This window comes from Aspergillus uvarum (genome assembly GCF_003184745.1).
Source record: "Aspergillus uvarum CBS 121591 unplaced genomic scaffold BO82scaffold_2, whole genome shotgun sequence".
Lineage (NCBI taxonomy): Eukaryota > Fungi > Ascomycota > Eurotiomycetes > Eurotiales > Aspergillaceae > Aspergillus > Aspergillus uvarum.
In genome coordinates, this window is record NW_020291299.1 from 58,658 (window position 1) to 84,595 (window position 25,938).

The following is a 25,938-nucleotide window of genomic DNA, read 5'->3' on the forward strand; positions in this document are numbered from 1 at the left end:
TCAGTTATGCGATTTGCTCCAGCAGCTTGTTTTCATCATGTCTTTAAACGCAAGTAAAGTAATACTATAACAACATAATACTACGATTTCAACCTAAATGTCCAAAGATGGGACAGACATGCAAAGCACTTCCGGTGTTCTCGACTAAGCACCTTGTTAAGCACTTTCTCACTTGGTTCCGATTTACGATGCGGGCTTAGTCATTTACACACCGAGTCAAGATTACTTGTCAAGACTCATATTCAAGTATAAGAGAATCGGAACCCAGGGTTCAAAGTCGTGCAACATACAATATATTTTTGTCCATCTATGCATGCAGACTGAGGCAATTCCCGAGGAAGGGGGGGGGGGGAGCGGGGTAATTCCGCACTCCCGACTGAGGGATTGGTCACCACCCGATCGGATGCGCTTTGGATTAGCAAGATCGGCTCTCGCATGTTCCAAGTTCCAGGTACAAGTACCAGTTTTGAAATCACGCCCAATTTGCATCTTCCTATTGGTGGTTTGATCTTGAACTCCTGCAGAACCAGTTGCATTGCTTATGAAAATCTCCCCAGAAAGGGACCCTGAACACCTTCTTGCGTGCTTTTTACTACTTACTACCTGATAGACCGGAAGCTATCTTCTCTTAAGCATCTATATATGTCTCCCACCACACCCGCGCCTGCAGACCAACCAACCCACCGCAAACCCTCAACCATCGCATTGATATCTTTGCTTGCCCTTCTCCTAGCCGTAGCTATCACCCGCTTCGCGAACTCGGGCGCATCCACCACCAATCCAAGCTCTCAAAGTACTACTGCCAAACCCCCAACCGCCAACCTGGATCATCTCCGTCGCTTCTTCAGCTCACCTGTCGCCTCCGCAGTAGGCCGATCTACGCTTGTGTCCACCATGTCGAAAACGCCGGTGTATTTTTTGAGTCATGGGGGTGTACGTTCGGCTTTCCCCCATTGTCAAAGACGCGGAATACTAACTCACTCGTGTGGGTAGCCGAATATCATGTACGATCATCAGCACCCGGCGTACCACAAGCTGGGGGAGATCGGACGGGAGATCACGACGAAAGTGAAGCCGCGGGCGGTGGTGGTTTTCTCGGCCCACTGGCAAGGGAAACGGGATACGATCCAGGTGAACACGGCGGAGATCACGGAGTTGATTTATGAGTATGTCCTTTCCTTGCATTTCCGATTGTTGCGATATGGGGATGGCAGGCTACGAGTGAATGAACGGGTGGAGAAACGATTACTGACGCGCAGAATCCCCTTTTTAAAGCTTCTATGGGTTTCCGAGCCATTACTACAAGGAGAAATATCCGAACGTTGGAAGTAAGGAGATTGCGGAGAAGGTGCTGAGTGCGCTGGGCGAGGCGGGAATCAAGGCTGAAGGGGTGAAGAGGGGGCTGGATCACGGCGTGTGGGCCAGTTTTAAGTGTGGTAAGTTCCTTCTTCTCTGATGATGTTGGAGGCCAGGGAGAGGGGCAATAGAGGCCTGCTAACATTGTTCCGTTCATAGCCTTTGAGCCCGAGAAGAACCCGTTAAATGTCCCTATTGTGCAGGTCTCGCTGTTCGATACGGAAGACCCCGTTCAGCACTACCGACTTGGCCAGGCGGTGTCGAAGCTTCGTGAGGAGAACATCCTGATCATTGTCTCCGGGATGGCCGTTCACAATCTGCGGGACCTGCAGTTCTCCTTTGGTGACCCGCGGCCGTTGCCTTATACCGCCAGCTTCGACGAGGCTCTTAAGGATGCGGCCACTGCCAAGCCGGCGGAGAGGGAGCAGGCTTTGGTGGATCTGCTGAAGCGGCCCGATGCCCGCAAGGCGCATCCGACCTTTGACCATCTGCTCCCCATTCATATCGGAGCTGGTGCGGCCGGGGACGACAAAGGGAGGCGCTTGTGGACCCTGAAGGAAGGAAGTATGAGCTGGGCGCAATATAGATTTGGCGAGATCGCCAATAATACTAGCTCGCTGTAGTTTGTTGATAAACCAGGTAAATCAATAGATGTTCAGATTTTTAATAGGTTCGGTATTTTTTTTGGGCGGTTCGCGGCGAGAATTGGGTTTTCAGATTCATCTATAGGTACAGCGCAGAGGAAGAAGGCAGAAACATGGTTGCATGAAGATATATGGGCGCAATAAATAGGACTGATTATGAAGACGCCTTCACCAATTGGGTAATCTTCTCTTCAACCTGCTGGTCCGTCAAGCCTATATTGCAGCGATTTCCGTCAGTTATCGCATTTTGCGAGTCAAGGTTGATCTCGAAAGGTCTTACCGGTCAAAGCTTCCTGCTTCTCTCTTCCGAGCTCTGCATATGCTAGTTAGCTCACGTCTGAGCGGGGTTGTCCACGATAGGTGATCATCAGGCCATACCGTATCTAGCGTACACTCTGGGCACAGTACCAGCTGCCTCGCGCATCAAAATAGGAGTGGAGGGGTTGTGCTTCTTCATGGTGGGATAGGCGCGCTGCAGGAACGACCTAAGGCAAACAATCCAGCTTCATCAGCAATTGGGCCCGAACAACACATTCTGATTATTGCGCGCGAGTCGACTAACCGAGTAGCAGCACTCTCCTGAGAGGTCTGGCAGAAAAGGAAGCGCAGCTCCTTCAGACCCTTAGTGAAGGCGTACTTAGAGGACATTGTGAAGTGGTGACGGATCGCGAAGGGCGGGATGGGTCGGGAACACGCGGGAAAGACCGTCAGACTAACTGGGCGCCCGTTAGTATTGACTCTGGTTAACTCGGAGAGTTGCAATTAGGGATGGGGGGGGGATAAAAACTGACAATGCGTGCTGGAAGCTCTAATCGAGGAGTTACCGACAAACTGATTCCCAGAGTGAGGTTCTGAGAGGGACCCCGGCAGAACCAATCCAGTCAAGCGTGATTGTCACCGCTTACCTCAGCCGGAAAAGAGCCGCAACCTCAACAGGCTTGAGGCCGACGTCGGGGCCTTTTGACGGAGCGCTTCATCTCAACGACCTTGTGTCTATCTTTACCTACAATCTCGAATTTCCTGACCCTTCGTTCTACGTCTGGTCATTGCTATCAAGAGGGTTTCTTCTTCTCCTTGCGCCACTTGCCTCTCTACGCTCTCTTTCCCTGGGTCCCGCCCGACACTCTCCGCTCTCACCCTTCCGAACTCCCCATAACACACACCTTCGCCCGCCGCGCTCGGTCTACGTTCATATCAAAAGCCTTCACAATGTCGTCCCGTGTCGGTCTCCGCTTTTTCCAGAACTCTCGCGCTGCTTTCCGCAATGCATATGGCTCCTTCCGTCGGCCTGGCGGCCAGGGTTTCCGGTTCCAGAGCTCAGATGCCGCCGCCGCCGAGCAACAGAGCACTTTCCAGCGTCTATGGAACAGCCCGGTCGGTGTGAAGACGGTGCATTTCTGGTGAGCTTAAAGCTTCTGAGGGTTCTGACTTGCACTACTCGTGCGGTGCAATTGATTTGGGAGGTCAAGAGCCAAGCTAACACGAGACGATCGCTAGGGCCCCGGTTATGAAGGTATGTGACAACGAGAAAAATAAACCTCTCGTCGGCGTCACCTATTCGCGCTATACCCAAATCTACAATGGTTCATCACTGACTCTGTCCGCTCCAGTGGGCTCTCGTCATTGCCGGTATCTCCGATCTTAGCCGTCCTGCTGAGAAGCTCTCCTTGACCCAGAACGGTGCTCTGATGGCCACCGGTGCTATCTGGACTCGCTGGTGTATGATCATTACTCCCAAGAACTACCTGTACGTCTATCTCTACAATCGGCGGTTCCTCTCTGCGATGTTGGAGTCAATATGATTGACTAATCTGATGTCCAGGCTTGCTGCTGTCAACTTCTTCCTTGGTATCGTCGGTGTCGTCCAGGTCACCCGTATCGTTCAGTACCGCCGTAGCTTGGATGGCTCTACCACGGAGGCTGTGAAGGATCTGGAGAAGGAAGTGATTGATGATGCCAAGGCTGTTGCTGCTACCGCCGAAGCCGCTGTCAAGAAGTCGGCTTAAATGTCCCTTTCTGGGCGACCGAGAAGGGGGTTTGATCATGTAAGCTGAACACTCCATCAAAATTAGATTAGACTCCTTTCCTCTCTTCGGAACATGGTATTGTCGGTGTACCACTCGGATGGTCTAAAGAGCAGCGACCGTGGAGGCGCGGAGGAATCCCGCTAGGACTTTTTTCCTTTTACCAATTTGCGCATGTATATATTCCCATTGACTAGAATGAAAGATTTGAAGCTGAAGAGCGATTTCAACAAGCCATGCAAATACAGCCGACGGTGCACTGCTGCAAAGTGGAAGGAGGAAAATATGACTCGATTGATCATGTGTTGTTGCTTCTGTCTGCGCCGGCGAACAGCTCAGTGATATCTGGCTTGAGACAATGTAGCGGTCTGAAGTAACCTGCGCAAAGCTATTCCCAAAGATGGGGAATAGAGAGGTAGAGCTGGTCACCTGAGTGGATGTCATATGTTTTGCTCTCCTCCACTTTTCATTTCCCCCTCTTCATACCTCCATCTGCTCATCTCCACCAGCTTATTCTTATCACATACCGAGAAAGTACTCGTCATTCAGTGCTCAAGCCAATCTAAATTTAAGAGTCACAGAATGCCCCAGTACCGGTTCGAGTACCAACCCCAGGTCTCTGGATCCAACTGTCGTCAGAAACCCCGGGGATAGCGGGCCAGCGCAAGCCACCGCGGCCACTTGCTATGAAAGTTAATATGGAAGAGAACAAACCCGACCAGCCATGCTGCAAGGGGGACAGCACATTCAAGGGCCACCGAGGACGCTTCAATCTCCTGCTGGTGCCATTTTTCCCCCAATCGGACAATCGCAGCGGGAGTTAGCCCTCCTATCAAATCGCCCGATCACCATAACTGCCATCATGAGCTTGGCTGTTGCTCCACGCTTTCTCCACACTCTCCGCATCGGCTGTTTTCATTTCCCCGGATAGATTCATGCCAGGGAGACGCTTCCCCGCCTTGAGAGAGCCAGTGATGCAACGGGCCTGTGCACACCCGGGGAAAATCTGGGAATATATAAACGCAACGCGGGCGGAGAATGGTTTGGCACAGCGGCCAGGGTTCTCGTTAAACCTTTTCCCTCTACCTCTCCCAATTATTATTTCCCCGCGCTATCAGTTCAAAATGAAAACCTCGTATCTTCTTAGCCAGGCGCTCAGCCTTCTTGCGCTGGGCGCAACAGTGGAAGGCTTCAACCGCGACAGAAACCAAGCCTGCGGGCCCCACAAGCCCTTCCAGCCTCTGCCAACGAGCAAATCCAGAACTAAGACTTGCCATGTTCGCACTCATGGGGACGGATCCGACGATTCGGCGTACATTGTTTCTGCCATCAAGCAATGCAACAATGGAGGAAAGGTTGTCTTCGACGCCGACAAGGAATACATCATTGGCACGGCACTGGATCTCACTTTCCTGAAGCACATCGATCTTGGTGAGTTGATGCTGATCTTTCTCATTTCTACCTGACTTCTTTCTCTTCTGTATTTAGTCCATGTCATGCTGACTATTTCTGACCTGGCCAACAGATATCGAGGGCACAATCCAATTCACCAACGACACCGATTACTGGCAAGCGAACGCCTTTCAACAGGTCTTCCAGAATGCAACGACCTTCTTCCAGCTCGGTGGTGAGGACGTGAACGTCTATGGAGGCGGCACTCTGGACGGCAATGGTCAAGTCTGGTACGATCTGTACGCAGAGGACGCCCTTATCCTCCGTCCCATCCTGTTTGGCATTATCGGTCTGAATGGGGGCACCATTGGCCCGCTGAACCTGCGCTACTCCCCGCAATGGTACAACCTTATCGCCAACTCGACGAACGTTCTCTACGACGGCATCAACATTTCTGGATATTCCAAGAACCCGTCCGTGACTGCTAAGAACACGGATGGTTGGTACGTTGCTCTTCTTCCCCGTTGAGTTCTGCAGCAGAGGGTGTCGGCTAACGCTTGTCCTTCTAGGGATACCTACCGGTCCTCGAACATCGTGATCCAAAACTCTGTGATCAATAATGGCGATGGTACGTCATAAAACCCCCTGTGGAAAACTGATCCATGTTACATAGCCTCTAACAAAGATTGTATTGCTAGACTGTGTCTCGTTCAAGCCGAACAGCACTGACATCCTGGTGCAAAACCTCCACTGCAACGGCTCGCACGGTATCTCGGTGGGATCTCTCGGACAATACCTTGGCGAAGTCGACATTGTACAGGACATTCTCGTCTACAACATCTCCATGTACAATGCCTCGGTAAGTGAAGGGCTCACAACGCACCCACTGAACCAACCCGGTACTAGTATTGACGCGTGGATAGGATATGGCTCGCATCAAGGTCTGGCCCGGGGTCTCATCCGCTCTCTCCGAGGACCTCCAGGGCGGCGGTGGCAGCGGCCGCGTGCAGAACGTCACCTATGACACCGCCTACATCGACAACGTCGACTGGGCGATCGAAGTGACCCAATGCTACGGCCAGAGCAATCTGACTCTGTGTAACGAATACCCGGTGCGTATATCAGAGCTCAAAGCCCCGGCTGGAAGTGGCCTCCAATACTAATGTGTCATGGTAAACCAACAGAGCAGTCTCACCATCTCCGACGTCTGGTTCAAGAACTTCCGCGGCAAGACCTCTGGAAAGGAGAATCCTTATGTTGGAACCCTGGTCTGCTCGAGCCCCGAGGTAAGTGTCTAGCTTTACTGCAATCGAGCCACAAGAACACAAAAGCTGACTCGTGTCTCGATAGGTGTGCTCAAACATCTACACCGACAATATCAACGTCGTCAGCCCCAAGGGCACCAACGACTTTGTCTGCAATAATGTAAGTTGATTGCTCCCGAGTTGTACCTGGCTCGATCTTGTCGCTAATGCTGGGTTAGGTGGATACCTCGGACCTGAGCGTCAACTGCACGGCGACTTCGAGCTAGATGACCCGAGTTTGTTTGACCAACTGTACATATTGAGCCGGTTCGATAGCTGATAGAGAAATGTGTATGCTGAATGAATGCTATAGTTTGGTGTCCGGCCACCCAAGCAGAAGGCTCCCTGTACATGCACCTTCAAGACTATACGTATCCCAATTTCTACACTAAACTCGTACCAAACACTCTTCCAAGAACGCATCCACCGGTGTCACATCCCCCAGCGTAGCCACCACCCCCACGTACCCGTCCGGCCGAACCACGGCCACCGCCCCATGCGCCGGATCCACCCCGTAGATGGTATATACATCATCCAGTTCATAGCCACTGTAGAACCGCATCTCGGAATGCCGCTTCAGCTCCTCGGGCGTATCCCGCCACGTGAAGTCCCGGGATAGGCGCGGGTGGATGACGACTTGCTCAATCGCGGAGGTTGGGTACTTGGGGAGGACCTGCGAGCCGAGGACCCGTAGAGTTTGTGCGGAAGTGCCTTTGGGGTTGAGAAGGTCGACAGAGGTTAGGACGAGGAGGCGGAAGCGGCCGGTCGAGAGGAAGTCTGGCTTGGAGTTAGTTTTGAGGGGATATGAGGATTGGCAGGCAGGGCAGGAGTGGGGTGTGTTAGGCGTAGGCGTTATATGGTGTATTGCTTCACGATGAGTGAGGGAGAGAACGACTCACCATCATGCAAGTTTCGTCTGTTTCCATCTGCGTGACGCTTGTAAGTCACGTTTAGTAGTCTTCGGCCGGGGCGCAGAATGCCGCTAAGGTAGTCGGTGCCTTGGATCGGGTTTCTAGGAGTGGTAGCTGCAGCTGCAGCTATGGTACTTTTTGGTTTTGTTTGTTGTTGCTGTTGCTGTTGTTGTACGATCAGGCTCTCCGGATATTCAATTCCACAACCGCTGGTGAAGCCGTTGCCTGTGCTGAAGACCTCGAGGAACTGGTCGTGGGTAAGTCCGGGGAGGCTGTCTTCGCCGTTGCCTATCTTGCCGGAGAACATGGAGGAGAAGGCGCGGTCGAACTCGATGAGCTGGTGAGCGATGGTGTGGCGTTCTGAGTGGTAGGTTGCGAGGATGGGATCTGGAGCTGGGGGGTTTGTTGAGCCCGGGGTGAGCCCGTTGACCACGTAGGCGAGTTTCCAGGCAAGGTTGTATGAGTCCATCATCGAGACATTCATGCCTTGGCCAGCCTAATTCGTGTTGCCTGTCAATTGACGGGGAAGCTCCGTGCAGGGGTTTTGATACGTACCTTTGGGCTGTGTGTATGACAGGCTGCAGAGTAGGAGAGTTGGTTGTTTGGTTAGTTTGCCGGAGAAGCCTGAGGTTGCTATGGGTAAAGAGAGGACGTACCATCTCCCACAATGAACACCCGCTCGATTCCCTTGGAATCCTTGACAGTGAACCGATCTGAGACTCGTTGACCGATCTGGTACGCCGCCCACCAGTCTACTGCCCCGCCCTTCTTTGGCTGGATGTAGTATGGCTGGAATGCATCGGCCGCATGTTGAAAGATGCTTTCTAAAGTCACTTTGCTTCTGCGAGCTCGCGCATCTTCCTTCGCGGCTGCCTCATTTACCGGCTGCTGGTTCTCATCAACATCCTCATCCTCTGGGGCCCCTTCCTCAGGGACCTGCACATACAGGCGAGTCAGGTAATCCCCCGTCGCGATCCGCTCGCGCGGAATGACCATCACTGACCCCGCCGGCGAATGAATAGCACACCGTCGCCGGATGTCCGGGAAATCCGTGTCAACCACCAGGTCAACGACACCCCAGATATGATCCAGCGACTCGCCGACCAACTGCAGGCCCATGCACCGGCGCACCATCGAGTGCGCCCCATCCGCCCCGACCAAGTACTTTGACCGTACCGTACGCCGCTCACCGTTGGTCTCTAGTTCGGCAACCACGGGGAACACCGCATCAGCGTCGTCAATTTTGACATGAACAAGCCGGGTGTTCCGTTGTACCCCGCGAGACGAATACCGTAGTAGGTCGGTCTCGAGGATGCGCTCGATGCGACCCTGGTGGATGGTGACCTCGTGGCGATAGCGCGCCGGCACGGCGACATCGGGCACGATGGCTGTGCGCTCGATGATCTCGTCCGGGTTGGCGGACGGGTTCCAGAAGGCCACTTCCTCCATGTGGCAGCCGTCAGTGAGGATCTCGTCCGCGAGTCCCAGGCTCTTGAAGACCTCTAGGGTGCGCGGCTGCAGGCCGTCCGCCTGGCCGGATTTCAGGGTGCCTGGTTTGGCGTCAACGCAGAGAAGTGACTCGTCGCTGAGGCCGTATCGGGCGAGCAGAAGGTTTAACATGAGCCCGGCGGGTCCGGCGCCGACGATAACTACTTCATACCTATCCGGGTTTTGTTGGTGAGAGAAAGGGGCATTCAGGCGGGGGAGTGGCGGGGCAAAAGAGGGTAGAACACGAAGCTCACGCGTGGAGGCGGTGGATTCAGTGAAAACAGGCATGAAGAATAAGGTGTGTGTGCTATGAGCTCTTGAGCTTGAACATAGGCTATCTGAGTTACTTTGCAAAGGTCTACGCAGATACTGACGAAGGTATTATATAGGTTGACTTGGAAGGTGCACCCACCCAGACCCAGACTTCAGGCGGAGACAGAAGCGAAGCCCACTCTGGGGTCACCCATTGTTGTCCCAAAGAAGAAAGTTCCTACCCCATCGATAAGTCCACAAGTGAATCGTGATTGGCCTAGATCATAATTAGGGTATGCGAGTGGGGGGTTATGGAGCCCTCTGGGGCGCTGACTGAGGATTACTTGTCCCTCACTAATCCGCCCTTGATCGTCCTTACATGGCTCACTTGGTCTTCCTCGGTACCTGAACAGCCCGATCGCCTTCCATTTGTATGGCATTCAGAACGTCACAGTTGATGATCATGTTCATACAGATGTTCTTCATCAACAACGGAGTTTCGATAATCAATGATTGACATCAGAAAACTGTTCCATTGTCTGGACGCAAGACTTTAAAGTCAGCAACCGGCCCCGTGAAATGCATTCCTGGCATCGATGCAGCTCATGTTCCGCGCAGTTAGCCTGAGATCGGTGGCTGAATTACTCAATGCTTACTGAGTTCCAACCACGCGGGGATAACCTACTGACAATTCAGGGTACGGACATTCAATGCCACCACGTATGGTGTTCATACTTACCGGTATTCGTGTACTGCAAACCGGGAACGCGTCACGACCGCTGTAAGGTATCGAGTCAACACACTATACGCCGGAGTATACTTCCATCTTTCTACAGGGCAAATATTCGTTCACGTCACAACCACTAGAACAAATTGGTGCCATAGCTGCAGCCGGTTTCTCCGCGCATTTCGGTGAAGCCGCCAAGTCTTGAGAGAAGGTCCGGCGGGGTAAAACTGGGGACGTTGGGACAAAATTACGGGGTAAGCTTGCGCCGGCACTGGATAATGCTTGGTCCTGCAAGGCAGAGACGGCTTTACGGAAATACGGATAGCGAAGGATCATGATCAGGTTGATCTTCGCCGTGCTGGATTCACTGCCGGGAATCCCCCATTCCATGCAGGACACTGCATCTTCAGATCCAATCAATTGCTTCTCTACCATACGCTGGGGGTTTCCCGAGGCATACTCCAGACTTTAATTAGCGTCTGTCGGATCCGTCATCGCTTGAGAACCACAACTGTACGAATCCCCACATTGTGAAATGGCTGATTCATGACCATTGTTCCAATGCTGATAATATTCCCATGAAGAGACAGTCTCCCAACTAGCTTGATATGGTCTAGAACGCAAGCAAGAAGGTATTTACCAGGGTCACTGCTCTCCCAGTCCGGGAAAGAAGCCAACTCATCGACAAGCCCTATCTTCCACACATTATGCCCACTATCTCGTTATCCGATTCTGTATGAGGCGGGTTGATTGGTTCCACGGATATACAAGATAATGGACACCGTGTGCGGGGATCCCTGTCAATCGTTCTACATTTTATGATTACCAAGCGCCATCATTTGTCTGTCTCGCAAACCAGTCCACAACCCCCACCCTCCGAATGTGAAGCTCGGTTATCTTTGGCGGGGGAACGGGAGGTGGGTCTTACTGGTCGAACGTCGTGATTTCCATTGCACGCGGCGAAAGATCGCAGAAAGTCCGGTTTACCCACCCATTCAGAGACCTACGTATAGTAGGTGCTAAATCTCCCCCCCCCCGGTTCCAACTGACAGGCCGTCGACCGTCTTCAACAGAGCTAAGAGATGCTGGCAGGGAGGGGGGATTCCCGTGAGCTAAGTGGGTATAGCCCTGCCTATCTCACTCCTTCCCAGTCGGGGCTAATATGTTTGAGCCAACGGTGTAACGCAAACAATCTACGATAGCGTCAGTCCGTGTTACCACCCTAGGGAAAAAGAGGGGGTTCATCACTTATTTTAGCTCTCGTGGAGACGAAACCCCTCCCCGGCTAAGAGAGAGCAGGCTCCGCTTTGCTTGAAGCGACCGTTGGTCTCATGATTGGGGCAATAAATAGGCATAGGCCGAGCTCCGTGCTTCCCACTTGGCTTCCTCGCAGAATAAATTCATGTCGCACACGTTTTCTTAGCCTCAATGTCCGCAATGATCCAACGATGGTCGCAACTCTTCGGATTTACTTCCCACAGCAGTGCTGCTGCGGCGTCTCCAGCCAATGATTGGATTGTCCAAGAGCGAGCTGTTGATGACTACCGCCCGCTGAGGGTCGTTGTGATCGGTTCAGGTATTTCTGGGATCATCTCTTCAATCCGACTTCGGCAACGGATTCAGAATCTGGATCTCTGCGTTTACGAGAAGAATACGGATATTGGTGGCACTTGGCTGGAGAACAGATACCCGGGCTGTGCATGTGGCAAGTACTCCTGCCATTCCGTTGATAGATACACCAACAGGCAGTCTGCTAACACACTGACTTTGCAGATGTTCCGGCTCACACATACCAGGCTACCTTTGAACCCAACAAAGAATGGTCTGCCTTCTATGCCGCAGCCCCCGAGATTCACAAGTATTGGACGCGGGTGGCAGAAAAGTATGGCTGTATGGAGCATATCAGGTTTGAACAGCAAGTCATTGAGGCCTCGTGGGACGATGCTACAAGCAAGTGGAATCTGCTGGTCAAAAATCTTGCTAGTGGGTCGACCTACCAAGATCGATGTGATGTGCTCATATCGGCTACGGGGGCTTTGAACGACTGGAAGTGGCCGAGTATTCCGGGCCTCCATGACTTCAAGGGAAAATTGATGCATAGTGCTGACTGGAACGAGTCATATGACTATAGCGTGAGTTGAACCCGGTTTTTTTTTGTGGCCAAAGGACTGGTGCCTAACGTCCGACCAGAACCAGAAAGTGGCTGTGATTGGGAACGGATCGAGTGGCATTCAAATCGTTCCCGGCATGCTGCCGAAAGTGGCGCATATTGATCATTATATCAGAGGTCGCACTTGGCTGTCACCTACCTTCGCCAGGAATCAGATCGATAAGCGTGGCACTGAACTCGAAAACTGTAAGATTGCGTTAGCTTTGAGAGAGGATTCCTGGTTGACCTGTCAATCATAGTTTCCTTCTCTCCAGAGGAGATTGCAACATTCAAGACGGACCACAACGCCTACCAGAAGTTCCGCAAAGGTAAAATTTCATGCTAGCCTTTCTGTGTTTTACCTCGGCAGCTGCTTACGACATCAGAGATCGAGCTTGAACTGCAGTCTATCCATGGTGCAACCCTTCTGGGAACCCCTGAGCAGCTAGGTTCTGAAAGTGTCTTCACACAAAATATGAAACGACGCTTGCAACGTAAACCGGAGCTCCTTGAGAACCTTCTTCCCTCATTTCCTCCTGCCTGCCGCCGTCTGACCCCAGGTCCTGGCTATCTGGAGGCCTTGACAAATGAAAAGGTTGACGTTATTTCGAGCGAAATTGTCAAAGTGGATTCGACTGGTATCATCACAGCAGACGGTGTGCATCATCCTACCGATGTTTTGGTATGCGCCACGGGGTTCGACACCACGTTCACACCCCGGTTTCCCATCACTGGGCGCGATGGATTGTCTTTATCCCAGCGCTGGGAGAAAACGCCCGAGACTTACCTATCTTTGGCAGTGAATGGGTTCCCCAATTACTTTGTCTGTCTTGGCCCGAATGCAGCCCTGGGTGAGGGAAATCTGCTGCTTCTGATAGAGAAAGAGATCGATTACTTCACGTGCTGCCTACAGAAGATGCAACGTGACAACATCCGCGCAATGTGTGTCCGGAAAGAAGCCGTGGCGCAGTTTACTCGGCACTGCGACCAGTATTTCTCACGCACCGTGTTTAGTTCGAGCTGCCGCAGCTGGTATAAAGGGGGGCGAGAGAACGGACGAGTGACGGCACTGTGGCCTGGTAAATTCCTTTCTTTTTTTCCGGAGTTTGTGATTCGTGCGCATTTTCTTACCGATTCAGGTTCGTCGCTCCATGCTATGAAGACGCTCGCGCATCCACGTTGGGAGGATTACACGTATGACTATGTGGACAACAACTCGAATGGCTGGATAGGCGACGGGTGGACCATGAATGAGAAGAACAAGGTTGTCAATGTCGACTATCTCGACGACGACCAGTTGGACTTCCCTCCAGTTGCCTGTGTGATGGGCAATCAATAGACGTTAGAGGAGGGGGAGAGAGGGGGCGGGGGGGGCGGGGGGGGCGGGCTTGACTTCGGGAGTGGCTGGTTTCTGTCCCCGTGCGACTCTGCTGTTTTGTTTTTCCTTTCTATGGAAATCTGATAACCTATGATGACATTCTAGCTTCCTGTCACAATTTAGATCCGTCTTTAGTTAATATAACCAGAGATCTCCAGCCTACCGGATGATCCGAATGTGTTGTACACGTTGAACGTGAGTTCGAGAGCTGGGGGGGAGCAACGGCGGCCCAGGTTTGGTTAGACTTTGGTGGCGTTTGTACCAAACAAGTAGCCAGAGGTACAACAACGGGCAGCCCTGCTTCTGAAGAGTAGAGTTGAGATGATTACCAAGGTTGGCAGTGGAAATGGGACGTCACTCATGGAAGGTGGGATTAGGAGGAATTGAGGAAGGGGGGGGAGGGAACCGGGGAAGGTGAACAATGCGAGCGAAGACAAGAGAGAATTAAGGAAATAAGGTTTCCCTGCGTAAACGTCGAGGCTTAATTGTCGGTCTCATTGTAGGATTGTCAGCTTTTCCCAGTCCGAGTGGAAGAACGTTGTGGGGATGCAAAAGTGCCAGTCAGTGCCAGTCAACTGCAGTGGGCGGGACTGGGAACCAAAACGGTCTAGCGTGTGCAGGCGAACTAGCGACTTTATCGAGCGCGGGAAGGAATTTGAAGAATCGACGTGACGGAAGCCCCTCCAGCTCCAGCCACTGGCAGCCTTGAGCCTGGAGCAGCAGAATTACCTACTAGACTAGAGCTGCAGAAACGAACAAGTACTCCATCACCATCACCACCACCACCACCACCACCACCACCACTGGGCACCAGCAGTCAATCAGTCAATAATAATCCACCTCTCCAGAATCCAACCTGTCTGTCAACCAAGACTGTTTCTTTTTGAAAGATCCATCCTTCTCTCTCTTGTTCTTCTCTTCCAATCGTACTTGTTTCATGATGACTGAACCTGTCTCAATATTTGCTTCATTCTAGACATCCATCCATTCTCCTTTCAATCATCTCCACTCCCTTCAAACTACTACTTCACACGTGTCGTTCCCGTTTGGATTGAACGGGCTTCTTGCGCGCTTTTACCGGCACCGCGGACGTCTCCACTGCCTGCATCATCACCTTCAGCTCCATCCGAGTTTCCACCGCCCGCTCCCGATCTGCCCTTGGCCCCGATCCCCCCCCTCCCCCGTATCCCTCCCCTCCTTTACCCCATATTTCCACCTTCATTTACCCCCTCCAAAGGCTCAAACCCTTCCATTTCTCCTCGATGCGCACCAGTTCCTTACCATGAAGTCTGCTTCAAGCAAGCATTTCTGTTGTACCATCTGCCAGCGAGGTTTCACGCGCATTGACCATCTCAAACGCCATCACCTCCGACGTAAGTCCAATCACTCCCTTGTTCCCACCGCCCCCCTTCTCCCCCGGTCATTGCTTGTCTCTGGGCCCGTTCCCTCACACCACAGCTCACTGATTCTGGACGAACTCTTGGGTTTCCGATAGACTCCGGTGTCAAGCCTTACTCATGCATTTTCTGCAATGAGTCGTTCGCGCGCTGGTGCGTATGTCCCGGGGCGCTGTAACCGAGCCAGTCCCTCATACCCCGCGTCTTACGGATACCGTGTGCTTTGATGCTGACAGCCACGCGTTCTTTCATAGTGATAATCTTCGCGACCACTATACGGATTGCGACAAGCGCGGGGACCAGAAGATCCCGGAAACGGGGCAGAGGGGCAGGCGACGACATGCCTGCCAGTCGGCAAGTCACTTCTCTCCTTACCTTTCCTGCCGTCTGCTTCTGGAGCGTCTCAGCCCATGGTTTCTAATTCAAGTTCTGTCTCCTTAGTGCACGTCAATGAAGCTGCGATGCGACGGGCAAAGTCCTTGTGGTTCCTGCCAGAAGAGAAATCTTCCGTGCAACAACGAGCGTAAAAAGCAGACCACTGGTCTCGAGCTGGACACAGGCGCAAAATCGACCAATCGCGATGACTACGTCGGTACCTCCGATCGCGGATCGATCAGCTTTCTCCTGAATGGTGGCTCCGATAGCTTTACCGAAGAGTTTCGGCTCCCTCCTTGCAGCGATCGCAGTCGGGGCATGAAATATCATACCCAGATGGGGCTGAAGGAAGCAAGGTCTACCATGCTCGACTACCAGATGGAGCTTGATCAGTTGGATATCGCACCGGCATTCATCGAAGCCGATCCTGCGGCACGCTCCTTTTTCCATGATAACTTTCTTGACTTCTTCAACGGTCCGTTCGAAGGCCCACCGAAGCTCATGGGCACGTCTCCGTATAGTGCAGGGTCTGAATTTAGCGCGAGCCTCCCGCAAGGCCAGTTTAGCGTGACGCATCCCAGCGAACAGCCGTATGGACCGGAGCAGCCCTATGCCGCTGCACTCTCGCAAGCGATCCTATCACGAGCCTGGGCCGTTCCCTTGGATGCTAACGCGAAGCAGCGATTGGCCGCTAATGCTAGCTTTTTGTTGACTACCGCGCGCATCCAGAAGTTTGTGTGGATGTATGCCAGATACTGGCATCCGAGTTGTGCCATGGTCCACCTTGCGTCGCTGCAGTTGAATACTGTTCCGTTGCCTTTATTGGCAGGATTGGTATTCATGGGTGCCATGTACTCAAACGATGAACAGGAAACATATGCTGCCAAGCAACTGCTGGACTTTGTGGAGCTTTACATTTTCTCGACCGAGGTTTTCTCCCCGGAAAGCGATATCGCTTCCATGTTCTGCAAGGGAAGGACCAACTTCCCTCCTAAGGGAGACGATTGGGTCCAGTTCCTGAACTTCCAAGCCGGCTTCATAATTTGTATTGTGCAATACTGGTCAGGCTCTCGCATGTCGCACAATCGCGCCATGGAGAATCGGTTTAGTGAAATCACCAAGGTATTTCTTTAACCGGCCTATGGCGTGGGGAGTGGGCAACTAACTGAATCGAGAAGGTCGCTCGTCGAATGAACCTTACCAAGTGTCGCCACCAACACCCCGACGTTACTTCAGAGCAGCAATGGATTCAGACGGAGTGTCGCATCCGGTAATTGTCTCATACAAAGTGCTATATCGTGACCACTCGCTAATCATGATAGAACCATTTCCATCATCTCTCTTCTCGACTGTGCCTTTTGCTTCTTCCAGAACTACCCATGTCGCTTGTCGCATGTGGAAATGGATTGTGATTTCCCCTGCCCAGAGGCACTTTTCAATCTAGAACATCCATACACAGACATAGGATTTCATTATTCTCGAGGCTTCACCATCAAAGAAGCCTTTCAAAGTCTGTTCGACGGATCGAACGCCCCGAACATGTCATTCCCTCTCTCTCCAGATTCTTCGACGAATCCCAGTGGTATACTTCCAAACGTGAACATCCTTGACATGTTCATACTCATCCACCGTACGTAAATATCACTATTCAACGCGACATTGCTTCGACTGCTAATGCCATCACAGTCCTTTACGCCTTCATAAATACCTATATGACTCTTGCTTCCGTCACGCGTTCCAATCAGCCCCCAGTTCAGTCCCCGCCCCAACCCAACCAGCCTTCAGATCCTACTTCGCCCGACAAACCCCGGCCACAGAATACGCCGGAAGTCTCTGTGCTGGGTTCTATTCGCCTCGCATTAGCCCGCTGGCGCGAACACTGGCTAACACTGCAAAGTGCCGTATCCAACCACGAATGGGCGTCCATGGGATTTTACAAAAACGGCTATAACTTCTGGCTGGTGTGCCACCTGCTCATCACTAGGAAGGAAAGCATGGACGTGGTCATGCGGCTAGAGGTGAAGTGCGAGGACAAGCTGGAGAAGTTGAAGGTGCTGCTGAATGATGACAAGGATTGACCTGAGCCTGGGAGCAATGCATGTCTGTATGGCCTAGAGTACTTGCTTATGAAAGGGGTTGTGAACCTTATCTGTTTTACTGTATGTATTAGTACGGCGTTTGTGGGTTTGCACTCATGCTTGGGAGGTGGTCATGGGATACTTGTAGGTAGTTTGGAGTTCCGTGGGTACTTTTGGGCGAAAATCATAGGACTCGGAGGTTTGTATATTAGCAATCGGCTTAGCGAGTTTATATATCTAGGAGAAACCCTCACGGGGGACATTTCGAAACAACACTTACTACTGCAAGTGGACTTTACCTGGTGACAGCTCCGGTAGATAACTATATTTAAGCAGAGCCAACTTTCAGTCAGATCTTAGTCAGCTGAGGCGGCCTTCCGCTCCCTCCCTCTTTTTCCATCGGCATTTATCTCTCCTCTTACATCTTTTCTTGTCAACTCACCATGTTTCCTACAGATACATTACACCTGGGATTACACCCGTCATGCAAACTGCGAAGGCCACGGGCGAAGATGAACCTCGATGCGAGGCATTCATCAGATCAATATCATCAAGGAGAGAATGCCAAGCGTGGCTTGACAAATAACTTGCCGCGTCTCGAGTTGGAAATGGATTCCGAGTGGTCAAGTGTCCGAAAAGATGAAGATCCACCAACTATATGAGTACTAGTACTACGGAGTAGTGACACTAAGTAACTGCACTTTCCGCCTTTCTCTCGCAGCGCAGCCTCGCAAGTAGAAATGGGCCTCGGGGACGAATTATCGTCAACCTAACCACGATAGTATTGCGATCGTCTCAGATCCACTCTCCTGAGGAGCCAGGACCGACAACCACTTAATCGAGTCTCCATCCATCAAGTTTTTGTTGAACGGACCGGTCCGTTGTGATCCTTCGTCCCTCCCCCCCTCTTTCACAAATCGAAAGAAATGTATCATCTCGAGAGCAACGAAGCCCAAGCCATTTTTCCTTACAAGCGACGTCGGTCAGGCGGCACACGGTCGCGCACGGGCTGTCGAACTTGCCGGTAAGGGTCCCCTCGCTAGCGGCCGTTATGAGCATGAAATATGATCGGATCAAAACTGATCGGATGGCAAGCGCACGTCGGGTCAAATGCGACGAGACCCCTGGCCATTGTTACAACTGCACCGCCACAGGCAGAACATGCGAGGGCTACGACCCATCCCCATTACCTCGCCCAAACAACGCCCAACGGCAGCGGGTCCTATCTCCCCAGCTGCCGTTAGCGGTTACCACCACGATCCGCTGCATCACCACCGCCGATGAACGACGCTGTTTCGCATTCTTTCAAAGACGCACAATCCCGGATATCCTGGGGGCATTTGATTCCCCGTTATGGCACCATTTAGTGCTGCAAATGGCACAGCTGGATCCGGCGGTCTGTCACGCTACGATGGCGCTGGCGGCTGCCCATCAGGAGTGCCAGCTCACCGGCATGGGGCTGCGCCCGCAGAAACAGCAGAGTCCGTGGAACTTATTCGCTTCCGATCAGGCGGCGCGCTCTTTTGCCCTGCTCAGGCAGCGGAACCCCCAGGACCCACTGTTGCCGCAGGTGGTACTGCTTTGCTGTATCCTCTTTGTCATGTTGGATTTGGTGTGGAGGGAGTTCGACGCAGCCTTCCTGCACCTGCAGAGTGGCCTGCGCATTCTGAATGAGCTTCATCGCCAGGGTAAGCCGGTGTTCCGGAACCGACAGGGATCGCCCGTCGATTGGCACATCGTCACTGCTTTGCAACATCTGGACATACAGTCGACACAATTCGGCTGCGAGGCGCCGTTCCTTGCGATTCGGGAAGAGGCTCGATTGGATTCGACTGCAGCCCAGTGGCAAACAATTCAGAGCGTTGCAGAAGGACGCAGGGCACTTGATCCCCTCACGACACTGACGCATGATTACATGAGGCGGGCCTGGCCGTCTGATAAAGAGCACGATCCCGTTCTCTATGCCTTGTTGTATCACGAGCAGTTGACACTCCTCGCGCTGGTGGATCAAGCTCAGCGGGCCATGCGGGACTTTCGTCTCCGACATTACGCCTCTCTTGGGCTCAGGGACCAGGTGGGGGCCGACATACTAAAGGTCAATATCCATTGGCTCTGTTTGGGTCTGCGTACGACCTTCCCGCTCCCTGAATCTGCATACACGGAAAGCATTGCTTCTGAATGCCGACAAATCCTCACAACATCCGAAGTGATTATCGCAAAACTTGGCCCCCAACGCCCGGCAATCATGTTCGACAACGGGATTATCTCGCCCTTATTCTTGGTGGCCGTCTTATCGCCAGACTTCCGCGACCGTTGGCGAGCCATCATGGCTCTTCATACCTGGCCGCACTGCGAGGGGCCGTATAGCTCGGCGTTTCACGCCCATCTAGCCGAAAAGATGCTGGAGGGCGATCTGCGAGCTCGAATTCGGGCCGAGCTGACCACCACTTTGAACGAATTGCCGGACCAGCAGCTCTTCGAGGACCAGCTGAGCGAACGATTAACGAGGATCACGGGCCGTTCGACTTTCAAGAATGATGAGGAGCTAGAGCGGTATCTGCATGATCTTACTCAGCCAATGGCCCGGTGGCCGTGCGCTCTTCTCTTGGTCCGGGCTGGAGTACTTCCCGACAGACCAGTGGTGCCATGAAAGTGATAGTGGTCGACCCCATACGGCTCCTTGGGTCGAATAACACCAGGTTCCGATTACTTAATCAGCAATGAAACGAGCGGTCTTGCTCGGCATCACGTCGGGATCCGCAATCTCGAGGTTTTAGCCCAGGGTTCGGGAAATGGTATGCCGTTGTGACAGCCCGTGCATCAACACCAACAGGTAAAGAATTACACACACGAGTCAATACAGTCCCCTTTCACCATCCTGTGAGCCGGGTAGCAGCCAATCTGACGCGTGCCATAGAGGCAGCCCCGGGGTGGGAAATACAAAATTCCAATACCTAATCACATGATCGGCATGTAAACGAGCAGTCTTTCCAGCCAGGAATTGGGATCCGATCTCGAGGATTGTTCCAGGTTCGGGGGATTGGAACAGAATACTAAGCTGGCAAAATTGGAAATGGTGGCCGAAACCCCCAGAAACAGGCTTTACTCAATTGTGCTAGCCAAGACTTCTACTTTTCTCTCTATAGAGCATGATATCCGACACCAAGTGCCGAGTCTGCTGTCCGTTGAAGAACGAACCCTCCCCCGCCAAAAGCCACACAATCCCACCTAGTCCATTTGCAACGGGACCAGAATGCAAGCCAGGGGGGTCGCGTGTTTGTGGGTCGGCGGCCACTTGCAGGAGAGGGAGCTTATGGAAAAGCCATATCGATTGGCGCAAGCTTGTCTAGGTCATGGGGCTGATAGGAGCATGCTAGACGGAGGGGAGCAGTCTCGCTTGAGACAAAGATAAACAAATACGATGTGACAGAGGTCCGAAGTCCTGTACCAGTGTGGAGTAATAAGTAATATGGAGAAATTTCGGATGAGTGGATTGTCATGAGTATGCGCATGACAAGCGCAAGAAGAGCAAGATCAGGACAGAGCCTGGAGACTGTTCGTGTGGGGCAGAACACGGGGACTATCTCCCTTCTCCGCACCCCAGCTACAATTGGTCTCTTTTCCTTATTGACGTTCTTTCAGGCTAGATCATGCCCAACCGTTCGGCCCTACAGGACTCAGCAGGCAAGAGGCAAGCCCGCCAGCACATCCAAACTAGGTAGCGAGGAAGAGGTTCGTGCATGGATTCCAACGGTGGCTTCTTCCTCCCCGGGTTAATGACCAGTCACGGTGCTGCCTGTCTCCGATGCTCTGAAACCATGGAATGATCGATGCAAGGATTGATTGGTGTGGGTGTGTTGTGCAGAGAGTCAGATGGGGGGGAGGGAGCCTGGAGAGGACTCAGGGTTCCAAGATAGTCACCATTGGATGGAACAATCTTGGTGACTACTACGTACTGTACCTTAGTCCCGTTGTTCGGTTCCGTGAAATGCGGCGTGACTCGATGCGAGAAGCCGACCGAAATGACCTGGCAAGAGAATCCCCAGATGCGGATTTTGGGGGAAAGAGGGGATACACAATCATGACACCGCATCAGACCATTTTGCAGGGTGCTAGGTGCCAGCCAGGTGGTGGGTTCCAGGAGCAGTTCCGGGAACGAACCCGACTCCGAAATCACTCCCACCCTTACAAGGGAACTTCAAGCCAACAAGGAAGGGAGGAAGGACAAGTCTGGGGGCGGAAAGGAGCATAGTGTGTCTTGTATTGGTGTGTGTGTGTGGTTGTGTGTGCCACACGGCAAACCCCAGCCAAGACACGAGGTGGCGCGAAGACGCCCAATGAGGTGTGTTTCACGGCCTTGGGAGGGAAAATGGTCTTCGTATTCTGCTGGTAAGCGACTTATTTTGGCGCGGGAATACAAGTAGGTAGTACTACCTTAGCTTACAGCAATAATGAGTTCATATTGACTGTCATATTTTCCTTTGCTACCTAACGCAAAACACTCACCGGACCCGACCCATGGACTGGAAGTTTGAGAGAAAGTGCACGGGATTCAACTCCGATGTTCTTTCCCCCGCAATTTGAAAGGAACGGGGGAGGGACCAACAACAAACACCGGACACAACAAACCTGGGGAGGAGGAAGAGGGGGAAAAGTCGGGTGGTGGTGCCAAGGGGAAAAGCAGAGAGAAAAAAAAAAATTCAAAACTGCTGCGGCCTGCGGGTGCAACCTTTGTGATTGCCAAGTCTCTTGGCATGTCACCACCCCTCTCTTGCTCTCTCGCTTCTAGTCTGCTCCCCGCGGTGACCTGGACCCCTGTCAGTGGCAATACGTACCCTGCCCTCGTCTACCACCCCGGATCCTACTCTCACGATGCACCACGTCGGTCAGATCCGATGATCGATAATGACAAAGAAGGTAAACAATCAGAAGGCAAACTTAGAGTCCAAAGTCAAGAAATTACAGAAAGAATGATGGTAAGGTAAAGTCTAGTCTAGTGGTGGTCAGACTCCGCTGTCTTCCCTCTGGGCTGGGCTTGAGGTTGCAGTTTCCAGGGTCTGGGCATTTCGCTTACTTGAAAAAAAAAAGTTAAACCCCGGATTGGGACTCGTGATGGGAGCTGAGGGGGGAGAGAAGTCTGACTGTCTGAGACTAGAACCCCGGGCTGGAGCTGCAGTCGGTTAGCCCCGACCCAGCGTAGGCCTAACCTTAAAATCCAGCATTGTTCACCCAATCCTACCCGTGCCGGTGGAGACTCACATCCTTGACCTTCCCCCCAGACGGCACACGTGGTAGGGGAAAATTTCCGACCCCAGCTCGCTCCATCCAATCACCGCGGGGGTTCGTCAAGCGATGAGAGGGCCTTGGCCCGATTGGCTCGCCGGTTATGACCCGAGCCTTTCGTTGGTTGGAACTATAGAGTTGGGGGGACGGAGAGGGACTTGGAACAGACAGTGACTGACGGGACCAGAGAGTCAGCCAGCCCCGAGGCACCTCCCGCCTGGCACATGGTTGACGCCTTTTGACTGAATCGGGATCTTACCCCGTACTACTACCGACTACTACTCTATGCAAACACCTACTCTTCCTACCCGTGATTTAGTGAGCATACCCTGCATTTACCCCATAGATGAACGGGGTACTGTATGTAGTATCTCGCTGGTTGGGCTGATCTGGCTAGAACTAATCGGACTATGGTAGGTTGGCCTTAAACCAGTCGAACTAGTAACAACCATGCCATGAGGTGCTAGACTGTTTCTTACAGTCGTACCATGTGCGGCTGGAGGAAGGAAAAAAAGAAACAACCCCCCCCCCACATCGTACTCTACACTCTACAAAGTGGGTACGGAAACACAAACCCAGGGTTGGACTCCCTCGGCTCCAACCTGGACTCGGGAACTGTTGTCATTGAGAAAGGAATGCGAGGAGCACAATTCCCTAAGATCCAGCTAGTGAGGGTCTGCTCGGGCAGTCCTCGGAACGATGGCAAATCGCTGAAGATGGCGGCGTTGACCGAGCCAGAGTCCATTCCTAATCGGGGCAAGACGAAGGCAAAAAGAAGTCAAGTGAATGCAGTGGGCACTCACTCGCTGCATCCACCAGTCCCTCACGATCCCGATGGTTGGGGAAATCCCCGTGGGCAACTTCCTTCCACTTTCTCCCCCGGGTCCGGGTCTGGCCCGAATGCAAACTTCTTCCCCTCTTCCTCTTCTTGATCGGGGATCCAAATTATAAAATCGCCTGCAGCTCCCCCCCCCACCCACCGGTTTGTTTGTGCATCTTTCTCACCGCAACTCTCTTCCCTTTCTTCCTTCGACCTTCACACTCCTCATTTCTTGGTGTGTCTTCGTTTGACATCCTGTGCCATACTACTTCCCTTGCTGTGACTATCTCTCTGTCTATACCTTCCTGGTTTACTTAGAGCATCACATCCCCACCGCCTGCTCAACTCCTAGCAGTCATCATGGCTGACGGCACGGTGAACGGCCAGCGGGTCGAGGCCCCTGTCACCGTCAAGGCCTACTTGATGTGTGCCTTTGCTGCCTTCGGTGGTATCTTCTTCGGTTATGACTCCGGTTACATCAGTGGTGTCATGGGCATGCGCTACTTTATCGAACGCTTCGAGGGTCTGGTATGTGGTTCTGCCTCTGCAAATCCCCGTCCACTTCGACACGCGACACTAACCCCGGCTGGTTTAGGATTATGCTACTACTCCCACCGATAAATTCGTTTTGCCCTCCTGGAAGAAGTCTTTGATTACCTCGATTCTCTCTGCTGGAACCTTCTTTGGTGCTCTCATTGCTGGTGACTTGTCTGACTGGCTCGGTCGTCGGTTCACCATCATCAGCGGCTGTGGTATCTTCATTATCGGTGTCATCTTGCAGACAGCTTCCAGCAGTGTCGCTTTGCTGGTGGTAGGCCGTCTTGTTGCTGGTTTTGGTGTCGGTTTCGTTTCCGCCATCATCATCTTGTACATGTCCGAGATCGCCCCCCGCAAGGTTCGCGGTGCCATTGTGTCAGGATACCAGTTCTGTATCACCATCGGTCTCATGCTGGCTTCCTGTGTCGACTACGGCACGGAAAACCGTACCGACTCCGGCTCCTACCGTATTCCTATCGGTCTCCAGATCGCTTGGGCTTTGATTCTCGGCATCGGTCTTTTCTTCTTGCCTGAGTCGCCCCGTTACTTCGTCAAGAAGGGTGAGCTTCACAAGGCCGCTGAGGTCCTGGCACGGGTCCGCGGCCAGCCTCAGGAGTCCGACTACATCCGGGAGGAGCTTGCGGAGATTGTCGCCAATCACGAGTATGAGATGCAGGTTATCCCTCAGAGTGGTTATCTCAATAGCTGGTTGAACTGCTTCCGTGGTAGCCTCTGGACTCCCAACAGCAACCTTCGTCGGACTATTTTGGGTACCTCGCTGCAAATGATGCAACAGTAAGCTTTCCAGAACGCTTTGGATTATCTGACCCGCTCATACTGACTTGCTTAGGTGGACTGGTGTCAACTTCGTGTTCTATTTCGGAACTACCTTCTTCCAGTCGGTGAGCTTGCTCCTTTCCCTAACCATGAGCTTTTCTAACAGGGCCGATAGCTTGGAACCATTGACAACCCCTTCCTCATCAGCATGATCACGACTATTGTCAACGTCTGCTCTACCCCCATCGCCTTCTACACCATTGAACGCATCGGTCGCCGTCCACTTCTCCTGTGGGGTGCTCTGGGCATGGTCATCTGTCAATTCATCGTCGCTATCGTCGGTGTCACGGACGGTGGTAACAAGTCGGCCGTCAGTGCTATGATTTCGTTCATCTGTATCTACATCTTCTTCTTTGCCTCTACTTGGGGACCTGGTGCTTGGGTCGTGATCGGTGAGATCTTCCCTCTGCCCGTTCGGTCGCGCGGTGTGGCTCTGTCGACCGCCTCTAACTGGCTCTGGAACTGTGTAAGTCTTCAACCCCGATGTGACTTGGATTCGTGCATCTAACCCCATACTAGATTATTGCCGTCATCACCCCCTACATGGTTGACAAGGACAAGGGTAACCTGGGTGCCAAGGTGTTCTTCATCTGGGGCTCCCTGTGCGCCTGTTGCTTCGTCTACACTTACTTCCTCATTCCAGAGACGAAGGGTCTCACCCTGGAGCAGGTTGATAAGATGATGGAGGAAACCACCCCCCGTACCTCGGCGGGATGGAAGCCCCACGGCACTTTTGCCTCTGAGATGGGCATCACCGACAAGACTGTCGCCGAAAAGGCGGAGGCTGAGGTGATTCACCAGGAGGTTTAAGGGAACTGCGAGAGCGTGCAGGTGTTGGCAGTGAAGGTGGTGAGGCGCTGGTGTGCTTTTAGGATTTGGACGGATGAATACCCATGGGTTTACGCTTATGTACTAATGGTTCTAATTACTCACTTTCCCTTTGGGTGGGTGCAGATCTAATGACAGTCATTTGGTCATTTGGTCAT

General features: G+C 52.7%; 10 protein-coding genes across 10 annotated transcripts; 7 read left to right on the forward strand and 3 right to left on the reverse strand.

Annotated features, from left to right (window-relative positions):
- The first annotated feature begins 446 nt into the window (after positions 1-446).
- On the forward strand, positions 447-2,114 carry BO82DRAFT_349843 (DODA-type extradiol aromatic ring-opening family dioxygenase). Its single transcript, XM_025633982.1, has 4 exons — positions 447-933; positions 994-1,166; positions 1,276-1,436; positions 1,516-2,114. The coding sequence occupies exons 1-4, from the start codon at positions 643-645 to the stop codon at positions 1,977-1,979; spliced, it is 1,089 nt and encodes a 362-aa protein (XP_025496868.1). The 5' UTR covers positions 447-642; the 3' UTR covers positions 1,980-2,114.
- On the reverse strand, positions 1,955-2,836 carry BO82DRAFT_349844 (L51/S25/CI-B8 domain-containing protein). Its single transcript, XM_025633983.1, has 5 exons — positions 2,792-2,836; positions 2,563-2,716; positions 2,379-2,485; positions 2,281-2,313; positions 1,955-2,213 (listed from the first exon to the last, which is right to left on the reverse strand). Exons 2-5 carry the CDS (start codon positions 2,646-2,648, stop codon positions 2,155-2,157), a joined length of 285 nt encoding a protein of 94 aa, XP_025496869.1. The 5' UTR covers positions 2,649-2,716; positions 2,792-2,836; the 3' UTR covers positions 1,955-2,154.
- Positions 2,814-4,254, forward strand: BO82DRAFT_349845 (mitochondrial pyruvate carrier family protein). Its single transcript, XM_025633984.1, has 4 exons — positions 2,814-3,400; positions 3,498-3,513; positions 3,611-3,747; positions 3,823-4,254. Exons 1-4 carry the CDS (start codon positions 3,210-3,212, stop codon positions 4,004-4,006), a joined length of 528 nt encoding a protein of 175 aa, XP_025496870.1. The 5' UTR covers positions 2,814-3,209; the 3' UTR covers positions 4,007-4,254.
- BO82DRAFT_50469 (uncharacterized protein) lies at positions 4,068-4,563 on the reverse strand. The gene has a single exon (XM_025641277.1). It carries the CDS (start codon positions 4,466-4,468, stop codon positions 4,130-4,132), a length of 339 nt encoding a protein of 112 aa, XP_025496871.1. The 5' UTR covers positions 4,469-4,563; the 3' UTR covers positions 4,068-4,129.
- A 585-nt stretch (positions 4,564-5,148) lies between these two features.
- On the forward strand, positions 5,149-7,044 carry BO82DRAFT_299640 (putative extracellular exo-polygalacturonase; the record flags this gene model as incomplete). Its single annotated transcript, XM_025632028.1, has 8 exons — positions 5,149-5,455; positions 5,550-5,919; positions 5,986-6,044; positions 6,115-6,275; positions 6,340-6,528; positions 6,601-6,702; positions 6,767-6,841; positions 6,900-7,044. 8 exons carry the CDS (start codon positions 5,149-5,151, stop codon positions 6,945-6,947), a joined length of 1,311 nt encoding a protein of 436 aa, XP_025496872.1. The 3' UTR covers positions 6,948-7,044.
- Positions 7,045-7,108: 64 nt separating this feature from the next.
- On the reverse strand, positions 7,109-9,407 carry BO82DRAFT_397257 (putative phenol monooxygenase; the record flags this gene model as incomplete). Its single annotated transcript, XM_025638911.1, has 4 exons — positions 7,109-7,497; positions 7,620-8,127; positions 8,187-8,209; positions 8,288-9,407. 4 exons carry the CDS (start codon positions 9,405-9,407, stop codon positions 7,109-7,111), a joined length of 2,040 nt encoding a protein of 679 aa, XP_025496873.1.
- A 1,869-nt stretch (positions 9,408-11,276) lies between these two features.
- On the forward strand, positions 11,277-13,600 carry BO82DRAFT_299642 (flavin-containing monooxygenase). The gene is made up of 7 exons (XM_025632029.1): positions 11,277-11,291; positions 11,347-11,803; positions 11,872-12,230; positions 12,289-12,454; positions 12,508-12,576; positions 12,634-13,326; positions 13,387-13,600. The coding sequence occupies exons 2-7, from the start codon at positions 11,527-11,529 to the stop codon at positions 13,584-13,586; spliced, it is 1,764 nt and encodes a 587-aa protein (XP_025496874.1). The 5' UTR covers positions 11,277-11,291; positions 11,347-11,526; the 3' UTR covers positions 13,587-13,600.
- Positions 13,601-14,819: 1,219 nt separating this feature from the next.
- BO82DRAFT_349848 (C2H2 finger domain protein) lies at positions 14,820-17,745 on the forward strand. Its single transcript, XM_025633985.1, has 7 exons — positions 14,820-14,998; positions 15,121-15,175; positions 15,277-15,376; positions 15,464-16,519; positions 16,576-16,667; positions 16,720-17,027; positions 17,084-17,745. Exons 1-7 carry the CDS (start codon positions 14,908-14,910, stop codon positions 17,473-17,475), a joined length of 2,094 nt encoding a protein of 697 aa, XP_025496875.1. The 5' UTR covers positions 14,820-14,907; the 3' UTR covers positions 17,476-17,745.
- A 486-nt stretch (positions 17,746-18,231) lies between these two features.
- BO82DRAFT_50678 (Zn(II)2Cys6 transcription factor domain-containing protein) lies at positions 18,232-20,375 on the forward strand. The gene is made up of 2 exons (XM_025641278.1): positions 18,232-18,499; positions 18,571-20,375. The coding sequence occupies exons 1-2, from the start codon at positions 18,402-18,404 to the stop codon at positions 20,123-20,125; spliced, it is 1,653 nt and encodes a 550-aa protein (XP_025496876.1). The 5' UTR covers positions 18,232-18,401; the 3' UTR covers positions 20,126-20,375.
- Positions 20,376-23,938: 3,563 nt separating this feature from the next.
- Positions 23,939-25,762, forward strand: BO82DRAFT_397261 (sugar porter family MFS transporter; the record flags this gene model as incomplete). The annotated part of the gene is made up of 5 exons (XM_025638912.1): positions 23,939-24,106; positions 24,174-24,910; positions 24,966-25,017; positions 25,068-25,418; positions 25,472-25,762. The coding sequence occupies 5 exons, from the start codon at positions 23,939-23,941 to the stop codon at positions 25,760-25,762; spliced, it is 1,599 nt and encodes a 532-aa protein (XP_025496877.1).
- Positions 25,763-25,938: the final 176 nt, after the last annotated feature.

Bases quoted from the DNA above. Each gene is read 5' to 3' on its own strand.
- BO82DRAFT_349843 (XM_025633982.1), top strand. From the start codon at position 643: ATGTCTCCCACCACACCCGCGCCTGCAGACCAACCAACCCACCGCAAA. The intron at 1,167-1,275 runs GTATGTCCTTTC...CCCTTTTTAAAG, and splicing joins ATCACGGAGTTGATTTATGA to CTTCTATGGGTTTCCGAGCC. The intron at 1,437-1,515 runs GTAAGTTCCTTC...TTCCGTTCATAG, and splicing joins GTGGGCCAGTTTTAAGTGTG to CCTTTGAGCCCGAGAAGAAC.
- BO82DRAFT_349844 (XM_025633983.1), bottom strand. From the start codon at position 2,648: ATGTCCTCTAAGTACGCCTTCACTAAGGGTCTGAAGGAGCTGCGCTTC. The intron at 2,486-2,562 runs GTTAGTCGACTC...TGTTTGCCTTAG, and splicing joins CAGGAGAGTGCTGCTACTCG to GTCGTTCCTGCAGCGCGCCT. The intron at 2,314-2,378 runs GTATGGCCTGAT...TAGCATATGCAG, and splicing joins CAGAGTGTACGCTAGATACG to AGCTCGGAAGAGAGAAGCAG.
- BO82DRAFT_349845 (XM_025633984.1), top strand. From the start codon at position 3,210: ATGTCGTCCCGTGTCGGTCTCCGCTTTTTCCAGAACTCTCGCGCTGCT. The intron at 3,748-3,822 runs GTACGTCTATCT...TCTGATGTCCAG, and splicing joins ATTACTCCCAAGAACTACCT to GCTTGCTGCTGTCAACTTCT.
- BO82DRAFT_50469 (XM_025641277.1), bottom strand. From the start codon at position 4,468: ATGACATCCACTCAGGTGACCAGCTCTACCTCTCTATTCCCCATCTTT.
- BO82DRAFT_299642 (XM_025632029.1), top strand. From the start codon at position 11,527: ATGTCCGCAATGATCCAACGATGGTCGCAACTCTTCGGATTTACTTCC. The intron at 11,804-11,871 runs GCAAGTACTCCT...CTGACTTTGCAG, and splicing joins ATACCCGGGCTGTGCATGTG to ATGTTCCGGCTCACACATAC. The intron at 12,231-12,288 runs GTGAGTTGAACC...ACGTCCGACCAG, and splicing joins ACGAGTCATATGACTATAGC to AACCAGAAAGTGGCTGTGAT.
- BO82DRAFT_349848 (XM_025633985.1), top strand. From the start codon at position 14,908: ATGAAGTCTGCTTCAAGCAAGCATTTCTGTTGTACCATCTGCCAGCGA. The intron at 14,999-15,120 runs GTAAGTCCAATC...GGTTTCCGATAG, and splicing joins CAAACGCCATCACCTCCGAC to ACTCCGGTGTCAAGCCTTAC. The intron at 16,520-16,575 runs GTATTTCTTTAA...TGAATCGAGAAG, and splicing joins GGTTTAGTGAAATCACCAAG to GTCGCTCGTCGAATGAACCT.
- BO82DRAFT_50678 (XM_025641278.1), top strand. From the start codon at position 18,402: ATGTATCATCTCGAGAGCAACGAAGCCCAAGCCATTTTTCCTTACAAG. The intron at 18,500-18,570 runs GTAAGGGTCCCC...TCGGATGGCAAG, and splicing joins ACGGGCTGTCGAACTTGCCG to CGCACGTCGGGTCAAATGCG.